This window comes from Sus scrofa, chromosome 13 (genome assembly GCF_000003025.6).
Source record: "Sus scrofa isolate TJ Tabasco breed Duroc chromosome 13, Sscrofa11.1, whole genome shotgun sequence".
Classification (NCBI taxonomy): domain Eukaryota; kingdom Metazoa; phylum Chordata; class Mammalia; order Artiodactyla; family Suidae; genus Sus; species Sus scrofa.
In genome coordinates this window covers 30,122,309-30,141,753 of record NC_010455.5, presented here as the reverse complement: position 1 = coordinate 30,141,753, position 19,445 = coordinate 30,122,309, and the positions used below count along the sequence as shown (strand labels likewise).

Here is a 19,445-nt window from a genome sequence, read left to right as displayed (position 1 = left end):
GGTTTCAGGTTCGATCCCTAGTCTTGCTCAGTGGGTTAAGGATCCGGCATTGCTGTGAGCTGTGGTGTAGGTTGCAGACATGGCTCGGATCCTTTGTTGCTGTGGCTGTGGTGTAGGCTGGCGGCTATAGCTCTGATTAGACCCCTATGCTGGGAATCTCCATATGCTTTTGGAAGCGGCCCTAGAAAAGGCAAAAAGACAAAAAAATAAGAAAAATAAAAAGTCAGGAAAAGGCAAGAAAACATTAGGAGCGTACTCTTTATTTTTCTTTGGTTTCTTAACACAAAAGACATGCGTTCCATAAATAGAAGGAAATAAGATTTTCTGGGAAACAATAAATTGGGAACGAGGATCAGAATTCCTACCTACTCACATCTCTGTGGCCAAGTCAAAAGGCTGGTCTTCAGCTCTCATCCTGGCTTTGCTCTCAGATGAAACCCAGAAGAGAAGGCTCCTTGTGTTATCTAAGAGGGGAGACACCCCAGGACAGCTAATGCTCAGAGCTGGGCTGGACCCTGTGGCCCACAGTCCATAGCATCTGTCCTACACCCTTTTCATGATATCCTTGGGAAGTGTCTCTTCTTTTCATGGTGTTACTGGAAAGGATCCAACACCACAGGACCAGACCAGCCACCTGTAAACAGTCATCACCAGATGGAGGAAATCACTATGGAGTGTGTGAAAATGTTTGTATTTGTGCTCACTTGTGCTCAGAGCCAGGTCAAAACACTGGCTTCACCTTACTTGGAAACACTGACCTCAGGTGCAGCAGTGTAACTTCTACACCAGGAGGTGGAGGTGGACGAAGGAAGACCCCTACTGGAGCCGCAGATCATGGGAAAATGATCTATCAGTCCCAGTGGGAAAATCTGGGTCAGCATCCTAATGACCTGGTGAGGCCCACTTGCTGAGTCTGAACACATTCACAACCCTGGCTTGTCAGTGCAGCTTCAACTTCACAAAAGAAAGGGGCTTATAATAAGAAGACGAGCACTGATTCCTCTCTAACAGGAAATGCAGACTCCTCTCTCCTTCCACGTCTACCTCTGCAGGCAAACTGAGAGGAAGCGAGAAATGCCAGAGCTCCACCACGAGCCCAGGCTAAACTATATCAGATTGGTAAGTCTTTAAAATAAAAAATATCATTTTCAAGTGCTTATAGCAGAGGCCCAGCTCTTAAGTGGCAGGTAACAAAGGTACTTCCCTCTGGATACATGGCGATTGCACATACTGGTGAACCTTGTGGTCCCAGGCTGGGAGAGACATCTCGGGTGCCATGCTGTGCCTTTCCGAACAGGTTTCCAGGCCACCCAGGCAGGCAGCAACAGGCAAGGAGACCAACCAAGTGGAGACTGGGACCCTAACAGCCAGTGTTGCATTGGAATTGTATCCTTTTTCAGTCTACTGGAAGAATTTTAGGAAACCAGGTTTTTTGGCGGCAGCAGTTGAAGGACAGCCCCACTGCCCGGTGCACTGGTAACACAAGTGTCCTCCTGTTGGGATCCCGCTGGACTACATCAAGGTCCCATCCAGGGAGGAAGGAGGAGCATGGAGTCTCTTCAAGAGGTCATTTGCTAAGATCATAGGAAGAAATATAAAATCTGTTCTTTGCAGCAGCAAGAGATTCTTTAGGCCTTTAGTTCTTTATGTCGGAAAGCCAGCCTTGCTAGAATGTAAAGGTCCACCTTGCTGGTTGGTCTGCCAAAGGCTGGAGCCGGGGGAGCAGACCCTTGAAATTGGCGAGTGGATGGGGGAGCAGTGGACTGGCAGGGGTGGATGAGGTTACTGGACCAAGCCACCCTGTGGCTGGTGGAAGGACCAAGTCCCTGGTTAGGTTCTAGAGGTACAAATGGTCGACGTGCCTCAGAAGCAACATGATGAGGAAAATTATCCAAGGATGATTGAGTGGCAAATGAGAATCTGGCCAGACCTGCTGTTTCCTGCTGGTCAAATAAGGAAGAAATGAAAGTGGGAGTGGGAATCTGCATGAGCGCTGTGGTGACAGTGGGAGGTAACCACAGGGATACCTGGAGCCCCCAGAGACAAGCTGGGAGCTCCCACCTAGAAGAGCGGCAATAACTTTGCCAACCTGCTAAGCCTACGATTAAAAAAGTCCTCTGATAGTGGGTGTGAAGACAAACCCCATGAGCACCTTCTACAGGACTGGTTGAGAGTGCACTGATCCTGGACAGGCAGGGCTCAGAGGGAACCCCGAGTGCCATGCGAGGCCTCGGGACCCTGGGATCCGAATGTGGGAGCGGGTACTGTCCTTTTCAGGTGGTTTTTCCATTTAAACACGTTTGCCTTTAGTGTCTTTTAGGTTTTCTTGCAAAAAAATGCTCACTTTAAAAAAAAGTATTTTTCTTTCCAATTTCTTTCAAGTGTCTCTTTAACTTTCCTTCAGTTTCTTTCAAGTATCTTTTTTTTTTTCTCTCCCTCTGTTTTTTCCTGAATAAGATGAAAGAGATCTCACTGAAATCCTAAAATTAGACACAGGAAAAGCTTCTGTTCTCCCTGCTTACTTAGCAATGCAGACAAAATCCTCAGTGCCCTTGGATGGAAGGAGGAGGTGCCTGTGTACAACCAGCACCACTGTGGCTGCAGCCTTGCTGGCAGTGAGGACACCTGGCCCGAGTCCCTCCTTTTCCAGCCACACCCACAGTTTCCAATAGGCTTGGCCACTACAGCCACCCCATCGCAAACTGGCCACGACACGGCTGGTGAGCAGGGGGCAAGGAGTGTCAGATGGAAGGTCCTCTGTGGGTGGGCAGCCCACAGAGCTGTGTAGGTGGCAGCTGGGCTTGGATGGAGCCTGTGGATGTGTGGACCAGCAAAGCGGCCTCATGTCACCGACTGCGGGACCCAGAGGAGCTTCTGTCTCACGCTGTGCATCTTGATGACCTAGGCCTGAAGGTCATAAGGGAGGCTTTAAGCACCTGGAAAAACTGTACCTCCGGCGAGCTCATGTTTCACCCCGTCTTCTGGTCCACCACCTCTCCCAAGGGGGACTGTCCCTGGAAGGAAGTGCCCATGTTTATACTAGACCCTACCCCACCACATCCCACCTTCTGTCTTAGATGGTGAGGAGAGGGATGCAGCCCACACCGACCCCTCCCTCGTGACACGCCATGGGGGCCATAAACGTCCAGCGATCCGTGTCTGGGTCGTACATCTCCACAGAGCTTAGGTTCGACTGTCCGTCATAGCCCCCCACAGCGTAGAGGCGCCCACAGCTGGCCACCAGGGAGACTCGGCTTCGGCGTGTGTGCATGGGGACTATCAGGCACCACTGATCTGCCACAGAGCTGTACACCTCGGCGATGCTGAGGAAGCCTGAGCCATCATAGCCTCCGCAGACAAACATCTTGCTCCCCAAGGAGGCGGCTCCGTGCCGGCAGCGCTTGTTGAGCATGCCAGCTGCCGAGTGCCAGGTAGCCGTGTGGTGGTTGTAGTGCTCTACCTGTGGTGGAGAGAGAGGCACAGGTTCAGGATGGTCAGAGCTAAAGCTCGGCCCCAGATGGCCCTGGGTGTCAGGCCTGGGGACTAGGAGCTCTGCCGGCATCTGCTCTGGCCCTGATGCCCAGCTGCCTCAGTTGCACATCTGCTTGTGGGTTTAGAGAGAGAGATGCGTGATGGCCTAAACTGACCTCTTCTGTTTACATTGGAGGAAACAAAGAAAGGACCTGCCCAGGATGCACTGCCCTGTGAGGGACAGAGCCATACTGAGCACATGGTCTCTTGAGATCTGTGCACAGTGTGTTCCACCAACAGCACTGACAGACTCTGTGATGACTGCTGAATTGGTTGTTGAGCTTTTTTAAAAGAATAAATGCAATTTCAAACAAATTTATCTAGTATACAACTTCTGGCAAATTCACACTGTGTGTATAACTGGGCTTACTTTGGGCAGGAATTTCACCAGGTCTCAGGCATCATCTGCTGGGGAACTGAACAGGGTGGGGGTGGTATGGCCACACTCTACCCCTGCTTTCGTGCACACTGGTGTCTATTCTTAGTACCATTTTGGAGCACCAGGTAGATGGCCGGAGACCGCTAGATGATACTTTACCTCACAATGGTAAGGCGGAGGCTTTTTCCCAAGAACTGCCTTTCAAAACTATTCTCAAAGAGGAAAGGAGTAGGTGCCATTAGCTCAGAGGAGCCCAGACTCACACTGTTGAAGATCTGCAGACCGTCATGGCCTCCTGACACGTATATCCTGCCCTCAAAGACCGTAACCCCCGCAGCACTGCGATTTGAGCTCATCGGGGTCACCACTGTCCACCTGCAGGAAAGAGGTAAAGCAGAAGGGGAGCCATGAGATTCAGTGTTCCTGTCCTCCCAAGACAGCTTAGGACTGTGCTTGTTCTGTCTCACCCTGGATCATCTCTCCACTTTTTACTGCCTCTCCCACCACCTGACTGACTCTGGCTGCCACCTTTCAGCCTGAGCTTCATGTCTTGCTAAGGGGACCATTAGTTATCTAGTTGCTGTACGTATAAACTGGGTATTTTTATGGCTTCTTCTCCATCAATCTCAACATTTTTGTGGTCACTACATCCTGACTGGTTTGTCTCCTAGTCATTGCTTATCCCCATGCCACCACTGCTGCTCTAGCTCTGGCCTCTTGCTGGACCACTGCAACAGCCCCCTCATAGTGGCCTGGCTGTCAGACCATTCTCATCCCAAGTCTGCACAGCACATCCTCCAGTGGCTCCTGTTTCCTCAAAGGCAGACTCTAAATTCCGTAATATGGTTCTTTACCACTTGGTCCTCACCTACTTTCCAGCTAGCTTCACCTCCTGCCAAGCGCCACCCACGCCTGCTCCTTGACCACTGAGCTCTTTCTTATCTCCAGACCTTTTTTCCTGCTGTTTCCTCCTGACTATGATGGGTCTCCCCTTGAAGGCAGCTCTGCAACTACCCTAAAACCATGGGGAGGATGAAAGACCCCCACCCCCAACTTTGCCTAAGAATGCCAGACGCGGGCCCCAGGGAGGATGATCATCATGTGCAGTGACCCAAGCACACTGGGTACTACTTACCTACACACTGCTTGCTGTCTGACACATAACAAGTTGGTTAGGTAAGTGAAACATTGACTTATAAGCACTGTGATGAATCCATTCTACTAATATAGGCTTACATTGTTACAAAGAATAAGCAAATTCAAATACTGAAATGAAAAACTAGAACCTCACCAGTGTTTTCCAAAGAGTGTTTCCCAAAATAATTCCACAAGATGGTGATAGGTATTGAACAAAATGAAGTTTGAGAGGTTTCTTTACCACAGAACTAATCAGAATCTTGGAAACATTAATATGTCTTATGGAAAGAGGAGGCCTCTGGTGGTATAGACATCAATGTTTCCCAAGTTTCTTTGACTATTTGATGTGCAACTTTTTTTTCTCCCAAATTATATCCTATCCACTTTGGAAAGTGCTGTTCATCTACTTCTCATCCCCTAACACTTGCATTTCCATTAAAATGGGCTAATTTAGTTAAGTACAGAGCATTAATAAATATCTCTGAATATCTATGAAGACTATTTGTTTTTAAATCGATTTAAGCATTCATGCATTTAACCAAAGGTTACTAAACACCTGTTATATGCAAGGCACTACAGGGGCTAAGTAGGTGAGATATTCCCTATCCTGGAGTAGCACGATTAAAAGACTGCAGTTCTGGGAGTTCCCGTCGTGGCGCAGTGGTTAACGAATCCGACTAGGAACCATGAGGTTGCGGGTTCGGTCCCTGCCCTTGCTCAGTGGGTTAAGGATCCGGCGTTGCCGTGAGCTGTGGTGTAGGTTGCAGACTCGGCTCGGATCCCGAGTTGCTGTGGCTCTGGCGTAGGCTGGTGGCTACAGCTCCGATTCGACCCCTAGCCTGGGAACCTCCATATGCCGCGGGAGCGGCCCAAGAAATAGCAACAACAACAACAACAACAACAACAACAACAACAACAACAAAAAAGAAAAAAAAAAAAAAAAGAAAGAAAAAAAGACTGCAGTTCTGATTTTTCATCCTCTGTTTAGCAAGCTCCAGTTGCCCCAGGGAAGCCAGAGTCCTTACTTGTCTGTCTCAGGTGAGTAGGTCTCCACAGAGTTGAGAGAAGAGTTGCCATCATAGCCTCCACAGACGTAAATCTGTCCATCCAGCACAACCGTCCCCATGGCACTGAAACAGACAGAGCTGTCATCCCAACGGGCCTTAGACTGCTGGGGCAATCTCTCATGTTTACTGAGAAATAAACTTAGCCCCCGACTGCCTCTTTCTAGAACAGACCTAAATCCCAGGTATATGGTTCCCGGGCCCTGTGGTTCCTCTTGCCTCTCACTTCCATGCCTGGAGTCACCTTCCCTCTCTCTCCTCAGTCCTCAGACTGAATCCTTGATCTGTCTGATATGCTCATCTTCTGCCCTGGAGTGCTCAGGGTCTGGTTTACCTTTAAGACCCCGGTCAGAGTCCCCTCTCTCTTCCCGCAAAAGCCATCCAGAAACCCCCAGCGAGAGTGACTCCCTCCTGACTCCACACCCAGTGCAGGTCCCTTATTACAGCTGTCAGTCATAATTCAGCAGATTTTCATCAGGCCCTCATAGGACACAGGGCACACTGTTCTGGGAAGTAGGTTTAGAGAGCCAAGCAAACCGAAGCTTCTGCCCACACGGGTATCAGGGGTCGACCTACCACCTCTTAACAAGTGGGGCCCTCCTAGAAGACAAGTTTCCATTAGTGTGACCTTGACAGTGCTTCACGTGGTGCTTTGTATGTAACAAGCCCTCACTGTACATTTGTTGGGTTTCTTTGATTTTCCCACTCTATTCACTATAATGTTTTATTTATTTTTTTATCTTTTTAGGGCCACACCTGCAGCATATGGGAATTCCCAGGCTAGGGGTTGAATCGGAGCTGTAGCTGCCAGCCTAGGCCAAGCCACAGCAATGTGGGATCCGAGCCGCATCTGTGACCTACACCACAGCTCATGGCAATGATGGAGCCTTAACCCACCGAGCGAGGCCAGGGATTGAACCCATATCCTCATGGATACTAGTCGGATTTGTTTGGGAACTCTTATTCACTATAATTTTTTTTGGTCTTTAAAGGGCTGCGCCCGAGGCATATGGAGGTTCCCAGCTAGGGGTCGAATCAGAGCTGTAGCCGCTGGCCTACGCCATAGCCATAGCAATGCCAGATCTGAACCGAGGCTGCGACCTACACCACAGCTGACGGCAACACTAGATCCTTAACCCATTGAGCAAGGCCAGGGATCGAGCCTGTGTCCTCATGGATACTAGTTAGATTTGTTTCCCCTGAGCCACTATAGGAACTCCCCTCACTATAACGTCTGACAGACATTTTCCATTACATACATAAACCTGCAGGTCCCCTAATTTGTCCTAGTGAGGCAATAGCTTCTGTTTGTTTGGCATTTACTACACACACGAGGTGCTCAATTCCCACCCCTACCACATCCTGCAGGAAACATCACCACCATTACTTGACAGATGAGTAGCTGTGGCTTGGGGAGGCCATGGGTGTCTTCTCAGGCTGTCTAGAGAGGCATTCTTGGATTTCAATGAGGCAGGCCTGACTCCCATGCTATTCACTATTCTAAGCTCTCCTAATAGCAAAGACCCAGGGGTCTAGAGTACTCAATCTTCTGTTCTACACAAAGCCTCATGAAAAATTAAATATAAATGTCAAGTTGCCCAAATCATTGTTTTTAAACCTGATGCTGGAGAAGATTACAAATGAATCTGTGTGTCTAACAAACAGGAAAATAAAATACACCAGGCTTTACAGTCCTTTCAAATGTACAGAGCAAAGTGATCCACACAATGTGTCTGAATCAGACTGAAAGAAGAAAAGGACTTGCCTTAGAAGAGGACTGTGGGAAGGTCACAAATTCACTAGACACATCACTACCCTTCTAGAAGTGGACACAAGTAATAATTCAGGAGTTCAACAAAAATATGAGAAAGAATTGGGAGGTGCGACAAAACTATCAACTAAATGGTAAAGATAGTATGAAGGAATGGGAGAAATGCTGATCCATGTGGACTAGAGCAGTCCACGGGAGAAGGCTCCATGGAAGCACACTGGAAGACTGGAGGAGGGTAGAGAATGATGGCAGAAAGGAGGCTGTCACCAACTGGCAGGACAGAGAGTGTGTGAGATGTCAGGGGAGAAGTAACTAAGAACATTTTTTTTTTTTAAGAACATTTTAAGGTAGCCTGTAATAAAAGGGGACTAAACGGGGCTGGGCCCATGCTACTAGGGCATTGGGAGTTCCCTGGTTGCCTAGTGGTTAGGATTTGGTGCTTCTACTGCTGTGGTTGGGGTTCAATCCCTGGTCTGGGAACTGAGACAGCAGTCCAAAGCCTGCCCAAAACTGTGACATCATGGCTAGCAAGTGGCCCAGAGCAGACACACAAGGAAGAACAAGTGACTGCCATCAAAGCAAAAAAGGCCCTCCAGGTTGGGGATATGGAGCAGTGAGTCATTTGAGGCCACAGCAAGCTGCAAAGTATCTAAGGAGTGAGAAAAGAAGCACAGAGGTGAGAGCAGAGGTGGTGGGAGGAAGGAACCACAAGAGTGTAGCTTACTGCTTTGGGAGGATTAGATATTATATAGATATTTTTTTTCTTCCAAAATAAGCTCCTCTGGCCCTTTGTGAAGCTTACTGGTACAAAAGCCAATTCCTCCCTGCTGAGGGAAACACACACACACACACACACACACACTACTGAACAGGGACCATGTGTATCATGGCAAAGGTTTTCCACAGTGAAACATGACTCATCTTCTTTACCACATGCAGTCATTTGATTTTTTTTGGTTTTTTTTGGCAGTTAGGTGACCTTACAACTAAGAAAACCCAAATCATGATCAAACATTGTGGTCTTAATGCAAAGCAAATACTCACAGACCACAGAATTACAAAGCAGAAAGGCCCTTAAAGAGCAACTGGTTCAGCAGTTTTCAAACTGCCCCTTTCAAAAAATTTTTTTCATTTAATTTTTTCTTCCTAAAGTTGGGGATATGTCAAGGAAACTCAATATGTAAAAGGGATAAATGCAAAGCTGTTCTAGTTAAACGGGTAGGGGACTTTGGAGTGTTGGCCTCTCCTCTGTCCATCTTGGAAGAGAAACATCAGAGCGTCACCTGAAACCAAGAGCCTATCAGTGGCACCCTCCTACTCCAAAGTGCCCACCACCCAACCATGTCCACACTCCACACATGGCTGATGGAAGGAAGGATGCCGCCTGTCACTTCAGCACTAAGAAGGCTAAATGGAGGCCCCATGAGGATGTTCTCTAATCTCACCTCTTATTCAGGGAGCATGAGCAGGAGGAGACAAGTGGCTGGAAGATATTAAGAGACATAAACTCAGTTCACGTCACAAACACCTGTGTGCTCATGCCGGGGGAACGTGTGGTGTCCTGCAGTTAAGAACACTGCTATGGTCCACGTGCTCCCTGCTAGTGAAGGCACATGCGGGGCAGGGATCCCGGGGGAAACAAAGTGTAAAGAGAAACACCTCACATTTCCTTTTGTGACTAATCAAGTTAAATCCTCCTTATTCTCCAATTTCAACTTTAATCCCACCTCTTTCCCAAAATCTTCCTGATGTTCTAGTCCAGTTTCTCTCCCTCCCTGCACCTTTCATAATACAAACTTTCAGTTCTTGTCTGGCACTTAAATGACAATACAACTCACATATGTCTGTATCCTGTCTCCTCAAATTCCTCAAAGGACAAGGCAGGGGTATTACTTTTAAACAAGTGGGGGCTGGCTCCCTGGAGGTACCAGTAGTGGATGGCTTGGCTGCAGGGAGTTCCCAGGCCCACGCTTGTACCTACCATGTGCCCTGCTTGTCTAGCATGGCGCCCCCCAGCTGCCCAGTGTGTGGGCTCAGGATGGATAATCGGCTCCCAGATTACCTTCTCTTGCTATTCATGCTCCCCACTCTGGTCCACGTGTCCGTCTCTGGGTTGTAGACCTCCACAGTGCTCAGCCGCAGCTGGCCGTCGTACCCCCCAATGGCATAGAGGAGCCCGTTCACCACGGCCACGCCGACACGGCTGCGGGCCGTGGTCATGGGATGGCACTTCTCCCACCGATTGGCGATGGGGTCGAACACTTCCACCACATTCAGGGAATCACCTGCATAAAAATTTGCTACTCAAATTAAAACAAATGAGACCGCTCATTTAGATCACAGCTACTGGGGAATGGTTCTACGGAATGGTCAACTTGGCCCTATCAGCTCTTCCCTCAGAATTATACAAGTCAGGAGGGCCCACTAAGAAAGTGCACTCATGATAAATTCAAGCCTAATTCTTTCAGACAGGGGGCATTTGTTTACTTTCTAGAGAGGGCCATTTCAAGTCACAAGGAGGTACTTCACTTGCTAAACGGTAAAGGTGAAGGCAAGTAGATCCACTATTTCCCCAATGTAGGTGGCAGGCCTGCGGAACAGGGCACGGCTTCCAATGCAACTTTCAGTTTCTGGGCAAGCTATTTTGTATCCCCATCTTCTGCTCTACATGTGAAATGGACATAATCTTCATGGCAGAGTTCCCAGGAGGGTTAAATGATATAAAAGGTAAAACACATAGCAGAGTTCTAGAATATACTAAGTGCTCAATAAACAGCAGTCACAGTAGCAAGGAGTGATAATTCCAACCCTACCATTTTCATCAGATTTTTTTAAGATCAAATGAAATAACCCCCTCTCTGTTTTATTCTGCTTTGGGACATTTAGCACCTGCCACGTTATAGTGTTTACTAATTGAAGAGTTACCTTTTCCATGTCCTATGGTTAAAAGGAGTAGAGACCAGTACCCATCTCTCACTAACTTTCTTTTTTTTTGGGGGGGTGTGCCTGCAGCACATGGAAGTTCCTGGGATAGGGAGCAAAACTGCACCATAGCAGTGAACACCGTAGTGTAAATGCTGGATCCTTAACCTGCTGCACCACAAGAGGACTCCCTCTCATTAACTTTCAATTAAAAACAGGACTGCCCAACAACTCCCTCCCTCCCCTAAACCTGAGCTGACTCTGGAAAGGCCTGGCCTTCATATCAAAGGTGACATCTCCCTGTGCCACTGCACTGGAAGGATTCAAGTGTCCACACTGCCCTCTTCTAGACTGCTACTGTTCTGCAGTTGTGCCTGGGGTGGGCAGGAGGGGCAGGGGCCCCATGGAGGTTTCCTCAAAACTTGACTATATGATACAAGAGCTGCTAATAACACACAGACTCGAAGGCATGTGTGTTTCACCAGAGGTAAGAGGTAAAGAGTAAAAAGCATGGATAGAGCTGACCCTGTGTATTGGGAGAATCTTCCTTCTTGTGGTGACATTCTCACAGTCTAAGCCCAGAGGCCCACATGACTGAAAGTGACTAGCCTGGAAAGAGAACTGGGTCTCTGATTAGGATTATCCAGAGCTGAGCAAATCCCAAAGCTGCCGTGATATTAGGGAAAGAGTATAGGCTTAGAAACCAGGACCTGAGTTCTAGTCCTTGCTCAGCCAAAACAATTAGTGTGAACATAGCTGAAGTCCTCTGGCCTCCATTTCCCATCTGTGAAGTAAGGGGGACAGGCCTCCAGATTTCTAAATGCCTCTTTTGCTCTAATATTCTGCTTCAATGGTATTAACACCTGATGTGCTCTAATTGCGGAACAATCACACAAAGTCAAAGAGACATGGGTGGTGACAAAGGAGAAGCAGCAGAGCCCAGACTAGGTGCTTCTTCAACCATGAAGTCCAAGACAGGGCTCTACAAAGGGGAGTTGCAAGATACCTGCTGAGTTGAGGCCCCCCACAGCATAGATGAGCCCAGCGATGGACGTGCAGCAGCGGGGCCGAGTTCTGAAAGCCGGCAGGTGGGGCCGGCGCTCTGGCATGAGGTGATAGTCCTTTGCTTCATCTACCAGGTCCCTGGAATAAGGTGCAAGATGCTAGGACAGAAGGTATTCTCCCCCCTTGGCCCACACCTGTAGTTCTGAGCCTGGCTCCCCAACCCGCAAGCCCAAGGGAAAACTGGTGAAGCCTTCTGAATGTTTGGGCTCAAAGAACCCAGGTAAGTCCAGGGGAAATTGCACACAGCTATGAGACATGTTCCAAGTTGGAGGGGCAAGGTGAGCAGAGCCCACCTCTGCTAGTTTAATCGGAATGAACAGCTTCTAACAGATAGAAGGAAAAATGGGGTTGTTCCTAAAATAGCTGGTCTTGGGGAGGTTCAACAAGCAGCTTGCATCCTATTGCCACTCAGACGCGGCTCTTCTTTTCCATCCCTATGTCTCACATAGTTCACCATCTCTCACATGAACTGTGGCATCAAAAGCCAACTGCTCCTGACAGACCTCTCTGCCTCCAGCCCCACCCTCCACATTGTAGTCCAGGTTCGTTTTCTAAGACCCTTCCATAACCACCCACTGCCTATAAAACAAAGCTTAAACTCCCCAACAGCACCCTTGAGACTGCTCGTCGCAGGGTCTCAGCTACTGGTCCAGCCATACCACCAGCCCTACCTGACACACACTTTCACATCGCTTGCACCAAGCTACTGATTTCTTCCAGAAACAGCTGTGAATATGACGAGCAATTTGAAGGAGGTGAGTATTTTCCTCTGCTGCTCTACTTTTCTAACAATCCTCCTGTGGAGCTGCCATCTCCTGAGCTGTTTTGGTAGTTCTGTTCCATGATGTTGTCATTGATTTTCTCTGGGTAACTGGTGTGCTGTGAAACATGTCCCACCCCTGCCCATCACTGTGGCTGGGCACACCCACCTCCGGCCATCTCACTAATGTTTACTGATGAGGACAAGGAGCCCCAGGAAGTCACCACTAGGTCTGCTGCTAGTGTGGACAGGGTGAGGGCAGGCAATACAGACACCTGAAGGCTCATAAACAGCTCAATGGATGGAGATACTAGAAAATCTTCAGATAACTTAGAGGAGGAAGTCCATCTGCCTTGATGCTCCTGTGTGGCACATTTTCTCTGTGAGACTCTCAGGTTCTAAATGGAAGGCAGATCAATATGTGTGCCATGAATTAAGAACGACCACTCCAAATCCTTCCCGTCCTGAGCTAAGTGGCCAAGTTCTGGGCTCACAGCCCTGGCAGTGTCCTATTCAGGCCCAGCTCTGCTCACCTGCATTTGTGGCAGCAACGCACCAGATCATCCTGCTGCACTCGGTCTGACAGGAACTGGGGCCGGCAGAGGGGCAGGCGGATATTGGACAGCAGCTCAGGCAGGTAGGGCCCCCTCTGTTCCCGGTCGTATCTGACCCAGGCCAATGCTGCCTCAAAGACCTGCCAGCATAGAGAGGGGAAGCTCCAGTGGCAACTCCTCCACCCAGAAGCCACATCCCCAAACCCCCAATCTCTAACCCTCCACTCCCTATACCAAGGCAGCCCCTTGGGCCCATCAATCTTGCCTCCTACTAGTTTCCTGAATCCACTGTTTTTTCTCCATTTCCCCAACTACCTCATTAGGTCCAGTCTTTTGAAAGGCAAGCCTAGGTTACTGTATTTGATTTCACTATGATTTCCTAGCAAAAATCTGTCAAAGGTTCCTTCTTCCTTTCCGTATTGCAACCTGGTGCCTGTTGACCTCCCTTCCTGGTGCCCCTACACCCTGCTCCTAAATCCCCTCCACTACCCTCTGCGCTAGCCAGGCTGGCTGTCCCCTTCACCTAGAATGCCTCCATCTCCTCCTTTTCATCTAAACTCCCTGCCCTTTCTTTAAGGCCTCACTCCAGATCCATGTTCTCCAAGGAGGCTTCCCTAAGAGCTCCAGTCACAAGGCTATCTCCCTCTAAAGCCCCACAGCCCTTGTAGAATATGCCAGCTCAATAAATGGGGAGCTTCCCTCACATAGTAATTAGTGGAAGTGCAACGGACGAACTCCTTGTTCCGGTAATGGGCTCTTTCCCCCAAATTTCAGCATCCACGCTGCTTAGCTCAGGGTTCATTTTTCTAACAGTCACTAATACAAGTGGACTCTTTGGAAATTAAGGAAATGAGCTGAGCTGGGACCAACATCCTAATGGCTTGCCTCCTGGAGTCTGGGGCTCCTTCTGCCGAGGCACAGCTCCATGATAGGCCAGACTCTTGATCAGATGACCATGGGCAGAGACCCTGCTGTAGTGGTGCTCTGGGTGGCTGCAGGGCAGGTCTAATTTCCCCCTGCATCCGATGCCTTTCACTGCCCAGCCCTCATCCAAGTGATATTTATTCACTGTCCTCTTAAGACAACTTGTACCACACTTCTGTTGAACACAGAGGATGTTCTCTCTGGATGCTCACACTCTATACTCTCACTTAAACTTTTCATGACAACTGCAAGAAAATGTTTTCTTTGGCCTCAGAGAACCCTATGATTACCCACACCTCGCTCTGCCAATAGCTTCACTTCTTCCCTAATTTAAAGTATACCACGTCCCGGAGTTCCTGTCGTGGCTCAGAGGTTAATGAACCCAACCAGCATCCATGAGGACGCAGGTTCGATCCCTGGCCTTGCTCAGTGGGTTAACAATCCAGCTTTGCCGTGAGGTGTGGTGTAGGTCGCCGACACAGCTTGGATCCCTCCTTGTTGTGGCTGTGGTGTAGGCCGGTGGCTACACCTCTGATTGGCCCCCTAGCCTGGGAACATCCATATGCTATGGGTGCAGCCCTAAAAAGACAAAAATAAATAAATGAACAAATAAATTAAGTATACCACTTCCTGACTCTTGCCTCCAATCCTTCCAGCTCAATAACCAACTCCATTTAGCCTTTGGTGTGACTCCTCCTTCCCCCACCTTCTTCTCAGGTCCCCCTCCAGCCTACTTCCTCCCCTCTCTCATAGGGCATGGGTTCCATGCATTATTATTTCCATGCCAGTCTCCTATCTCTAATAATCACACTTATCTCGGGAAAAAAAAGTTGTACTCTGGAGAAGCCTAGTTCTTTAATTTGAATTCAACCTCTACCGTGCACCAGTATGTGCAGCTGACAGAAAACACACTACAGGGATGATTGGCTTATATTAAATCTGTGACCGCAAATCTCATAGGCCCTGGCTCCTAGCAAGATTTCTCTACTTTCTGAGCTTTGTCCATTTACTCTGTCTCCTGGAAGGCTAGTTCATCCCTTTTCGTCTCTCCTCAAATGTCTAACATTCCTCCCTCATCCTCACTCTCAGCTGAGAGAACACAAACAAACCAGAAGAGAATGTCAATAGAATGTGTGGACATCTCCCTTCCCACCCACCCTCCCTCTCCATAGGGCGTGTGCTCTCCTTGGCCCCTCTGTGGCCACAGAGGCAAACGGCCTGAGCTATTAAGTTCACACACTTGTGCCCTACACTGTCTCTTCTCACTTACTCCAGGACACCATACTCCCTTTTCTTCTACATTACCAATTCTTCCCTCTTTTCTCAAAAATTCCCATCAGCAATCAAACTACACTGAAATTTCTCTCATCTACAAAATAAAACCAAAACTCTCTTGACTTCATCTCTCTGCCTTCCCCAGCCTGCCCTCATGCTTTACTCTCCTTTAAAATAAGACTTTCCGATTAGACCCCTAGCCTGGGAACCTCCATATGCTGCAGGTGTGGCACTAAAAAGACAAGAAGACAAAAATAAACAAATAAATAAGACTTCAAGAGTTCCCATTGTGGCTCAGTGGTAATAAACCACCCTAGTATCCGTGAGGATGCAGTTTCAATCCCTGGCCTCATTCAGTGGGTTAAGGATCCAGAGTTGCCATGAACTGTGGTGTAGTTCGAAGATGCAGCTCGGATCCCACGTTGCTGTGGCTGTGGTGTAAGCTAGCAGCTGCAGCTCTGATTTGACCCCTAGTCTGGGAACTTCCATATGACACAGGTGTGGCCCTAAAAAGACAAAAAAAAAAAAAAAAAAACCCCGCCAAAAACCAAACAACTCTTTCGAAAAGTTATCTATGCTCATTTTCCAGTTTACAGAAACATTACTTCTAATAATACATTTTGGAACTAACCCAAACATCCAAGAATGAGGGTTGATAAAATCAACTGGATATTATTTGTACACTAAAATGTATAAAAATGTTTATGAAAAATGCACATGGTATAATAAAACAAACCCATGATAAACAACAGCTATGTACACACCATGATCTATATTTTGAAAAAACTAAACAAAGATTAGAAAGAGGAGCAGCTACTATGTCACCTGTGGACTGTGCTCTACAGACCTGCTCTTCTGATTTCACATTCAGCTCGTCCCGAGACACCAGCTCAAGCACATCTTCCAAGGGCAGGGCCAGGAATTCCTCCGACATGGACACCTCCACAAAGTGCTGGTGGATGAAGCTGTTGGCTGCATCATACAGCACGGCACACATCATTGTCTCAGCAAACTGACGCACACCCAGGCAGTTTTTGGGATGGAGCCTTTTGGCAGAAGTGAAGATGAAAAAATTCAGAGGAAAAATGTTATCTTCAATCATTCTCAAGTTGATTCTGGGTAGAGCTATGGAATGGAAAAAGAAAAAAAAACAAACAAAACCCAAGCTTTGCCCTCAGCTTTGTTGGTAACTCCCTGTGTAACATGAAGTGAGCCCTCTCTGAGACTCAACTTATAAAGGTATAAAAATAAGGCAAGGGGATAAACAAGGTCCTACTGTACAGTACAGAGAACTATATTTAATGTCCTGTGATTAAACCATACCAGAAAAGAATTTGTGTGTGTGTTTGTCTTTTTGCCATTTCTTGGGCCGCTCCCGCGGCATATGGAGGTTACCAGGATAGGGGTCTAATTGGAGCTGTAGCCACCAGCCTACGCCAGAGCCACAGCAATGCCAGATCCGAGCCAGTCTGCAACCTACACCACAGCTCACGGCAACATGGGATCCTTAACCCACTGAGCAAGGCCAGGGATCGAACCCGCAACCTCATGGTTCCTAGTTGGATTCGTTAACCGCTGAGCCATGATGGGAACTCCTGGAAAAGAATATTTTTAAAAAGAATGTACATATGTGCATAACTGAATCACTATACTGTATAGCAGAAATTACACTGTAAATCAAATATACTTCAACTAAAAAAGATCCATAGGGAGTTTCCTTCATGGCTCAATGAACTCGACTAGGATCCATGAGGTTTGATCTCCCTGCTCAGTGGGTTAAGGATCCGGCATTGCCGTGAGCTGTGGTGCAGGTCGCAGACACAGCTTAGATTCCATGTTTTCTGTTGCTGTGGTGTAGGCTGGCAGCTGTAGCTCCGATTCAATCCCTAGCCTGGGAACTTTCATAAGCCACAAGTGGAGCCCTAAAAAGCCCAAAAAAAAAAAATTAATTAATTAATTAATTAAACGAGGCAGATTATCCTCAAAAGGCCCTGCCTCTTGGGCCTAGTGCTCCGTGAGTCTAGGTAGAGTGAGCTCTCTAGGAAGTCCTGGGAAGCAGCTTTCAGGAAAGAAAAAAACAATACATTTTGGAAAATTGCTTTCCTTCAGCAGCTGACATCTCGGTTGAGTGTCCACCTCTGGTCACTGGGAAGGCCCTGAAGTTGTAGAATGAGGATTTATACCACATGGAGAGACAACTTATCTTAACATTGAGATCTTTACACCTTTTTCTTTCCTTTTTAAAACAGAAAGAGGCTCCATGGGCCTAATTGATCAGACAATAGCGGCAGATATCACTTATTTGACACCATCCGTGAGTGAAGCACTTTCAGGCCTTCTATACACTTTCTCCAGAATCTTTTTTTTTTTTTTTTTTGGCCTTTTTGTGTTTTTAGGGCCACACCCGCAGCATATGGAGTTTCCCAGGCTAGGGGTCTAATTGGAGCTATAGCCGCCGGCCTACACCACAGCAACTCGGGATCCAAGCTGTGTCTTTTTAACAGAGTAATAATTGGTCTTTTGTGCTCATAGTCCCTCTATAAGGAAGTGGTGATGCTGAGAATGCATCCCAGCCTTTTGTGCACATTCCCACAGCCCCAAGGCTGACCCGAACTCACCAGGGCCAGGGACACCCAGAGGAAATCCTGAACCTGCCTCCCTGGGCAATTTGAGTGGATTCCTTAGGTTCCTCAGGCACCAGTAATAGCCTCACATGGAAAAAGGTGATGACAACAGCTACCCACCACCTAGGGCTATGGATGGAAAGTAGGAAAAACACTCAGCATGGAGCCTAGTATGAATTTAGCTGTTTACCTTTCTATTATGGTTGTTTTTCTTATTACTATTGCATCTGAGAAAATCCCAAATGAGCCCAATGTGGTTCTGAAATCTTGGTGTAGCAATAAATCCTGGGAGATACAGCTTTTCTTGTTTCGATTTTGTGACTAACAATCCTGTGATGGGAGATGCCACATATTAGATTAAAACTGCCCAGGTTAGAGTTTCCTTGTGGCACAGCAGGTTAAGGATCCATCATTGTCACTGCTGTTGCTTGGTTTTTCTCCCTGGCCTAGAAACTTCCACATGCCATGGGTGCAACCAAAACAAACAAACAAACAAACAAACAAACAAATAAAACAAAAAAAAAAAAGAAAGAAAGAAAAGAAATTAGCTAAAATTGCCCAGGTTTACTTTTCTTCATGAGAATGCTTTCCCTCCCCTCCCTGTTGCCTCATATTGATTTAAGGGTTACAGGCACAGTTATACTTACTAATCAATATTCACCACTGCCCATAGCACCAGACCTGTAATGGACTGAAAGGGCAGAGTATCTCAGGAGTCTAGCTTTATGACTAATCTAAATTCTACAAGCCATTGTTTCATTTCAGCCTGAAGTGGCTCTGTGCATTGCTTTGGAAACCTAAGCGCATTTCCAAAGGCCAAGGAAACGTGGGCAAGCAGCATGGCCAGTGAGGAACGCAGGGCTCAAGGTCAGAATGTCAGTTCAGTCACTCATGAAACAATGGGAGCTTTCCTCCTGGATAAGACTTGTTAACAGCATTTTACAGACCTATGGCAGATCAGACATAAGGGCACACCCTCCCTGGGCCTCTAGAGCACACGCTTCAGGCATTCCCTACTGCTCTGACATTGAGTCAAGACAAGGGTTCAAATGCCATGGACGGGGAACTGGACAGAGTCCAAGGACACGGGAAAAGATGATCCGTATCTCTGACTGGCATACATTTCCACTCTCCTCCTCTTAGGTTAGGATTCCTGTACCTCACCTTTAACTGTCTTTGACTGGCTTGGCATAATATTGAGCACAAAACATAACTTCAACTCAAGTGGGCTTCATACCTGAAAGTGGGCTTCATACCTGAAAGGATGGGATGTGGAGAGCCTTTCAGGTATGAAGCCCACTTCCCCAGAGCCTGGTGGGGAAGGAGGAGGGAGAGCTGCCATGCAAGAGAGGGGACCATTCAGGAGAAGGAGGGAGACAAGAGGGACAATAACCCAGGCAGACAGAGGCCTTCATCTTTCAATAGCTGCTTCACAACCT

General features: G+C 47.7%; 1 protein-coding gene across 5 annotated transcripts in view; it reads right to left on the bottom strand.

The window, feature by feature from the left end:
* The window catches only part of KLHL18 (kelch like family member 18), a 78,430-nt gene continuing 59,225 nt past the window's right edge, over positions 241–19,445 (bottom strand). Inside the window, exons 4-12 of one of the 5 annotated variants that reach the window (XM_021068722.1) lie at positions 18,001–18,135; positions 16,230–16,428; positions 13,163–13,323; positions 11,811–11,947; positions 9,945–10,182; positions 6,073–6,177; positions 4,174–4,285; positions 3,066–3,460; positions 241–2,907 (exon numbers count right to left, since the gene is read on the bottom strand). In XM_021068722.1, coding sequence (XP_020924381.1) covers positions 3,074–3,460; positions 4,174–4,285; positions 6,073–6,177; positions 9,945–10,182; positions 11,811–11,947; positions 13,163–13,323; positions 16,230–16,428; positions 18,001–18,135 — 1,474 coding nt within the window. In that variant the 3' untranslated portion in view covers positions 241–2,907; positions 3,066–3,073. Of the gene's footprint in view, positions 3,461–4,173; positions 4,286–6,072; positions 6,178–9,944; positions 10,183–11,810; positions 11,948–13,162; positions 13,324–16,229; positions 16,429–18,000; positions 18,136–19,445 lie in introns of all 5 variants that reach the window. The other 4 variants (XM_021068721.1, XM_021068725.1, XM_021068723.1 and 1 more) reach the window with 4 other exon arrangements.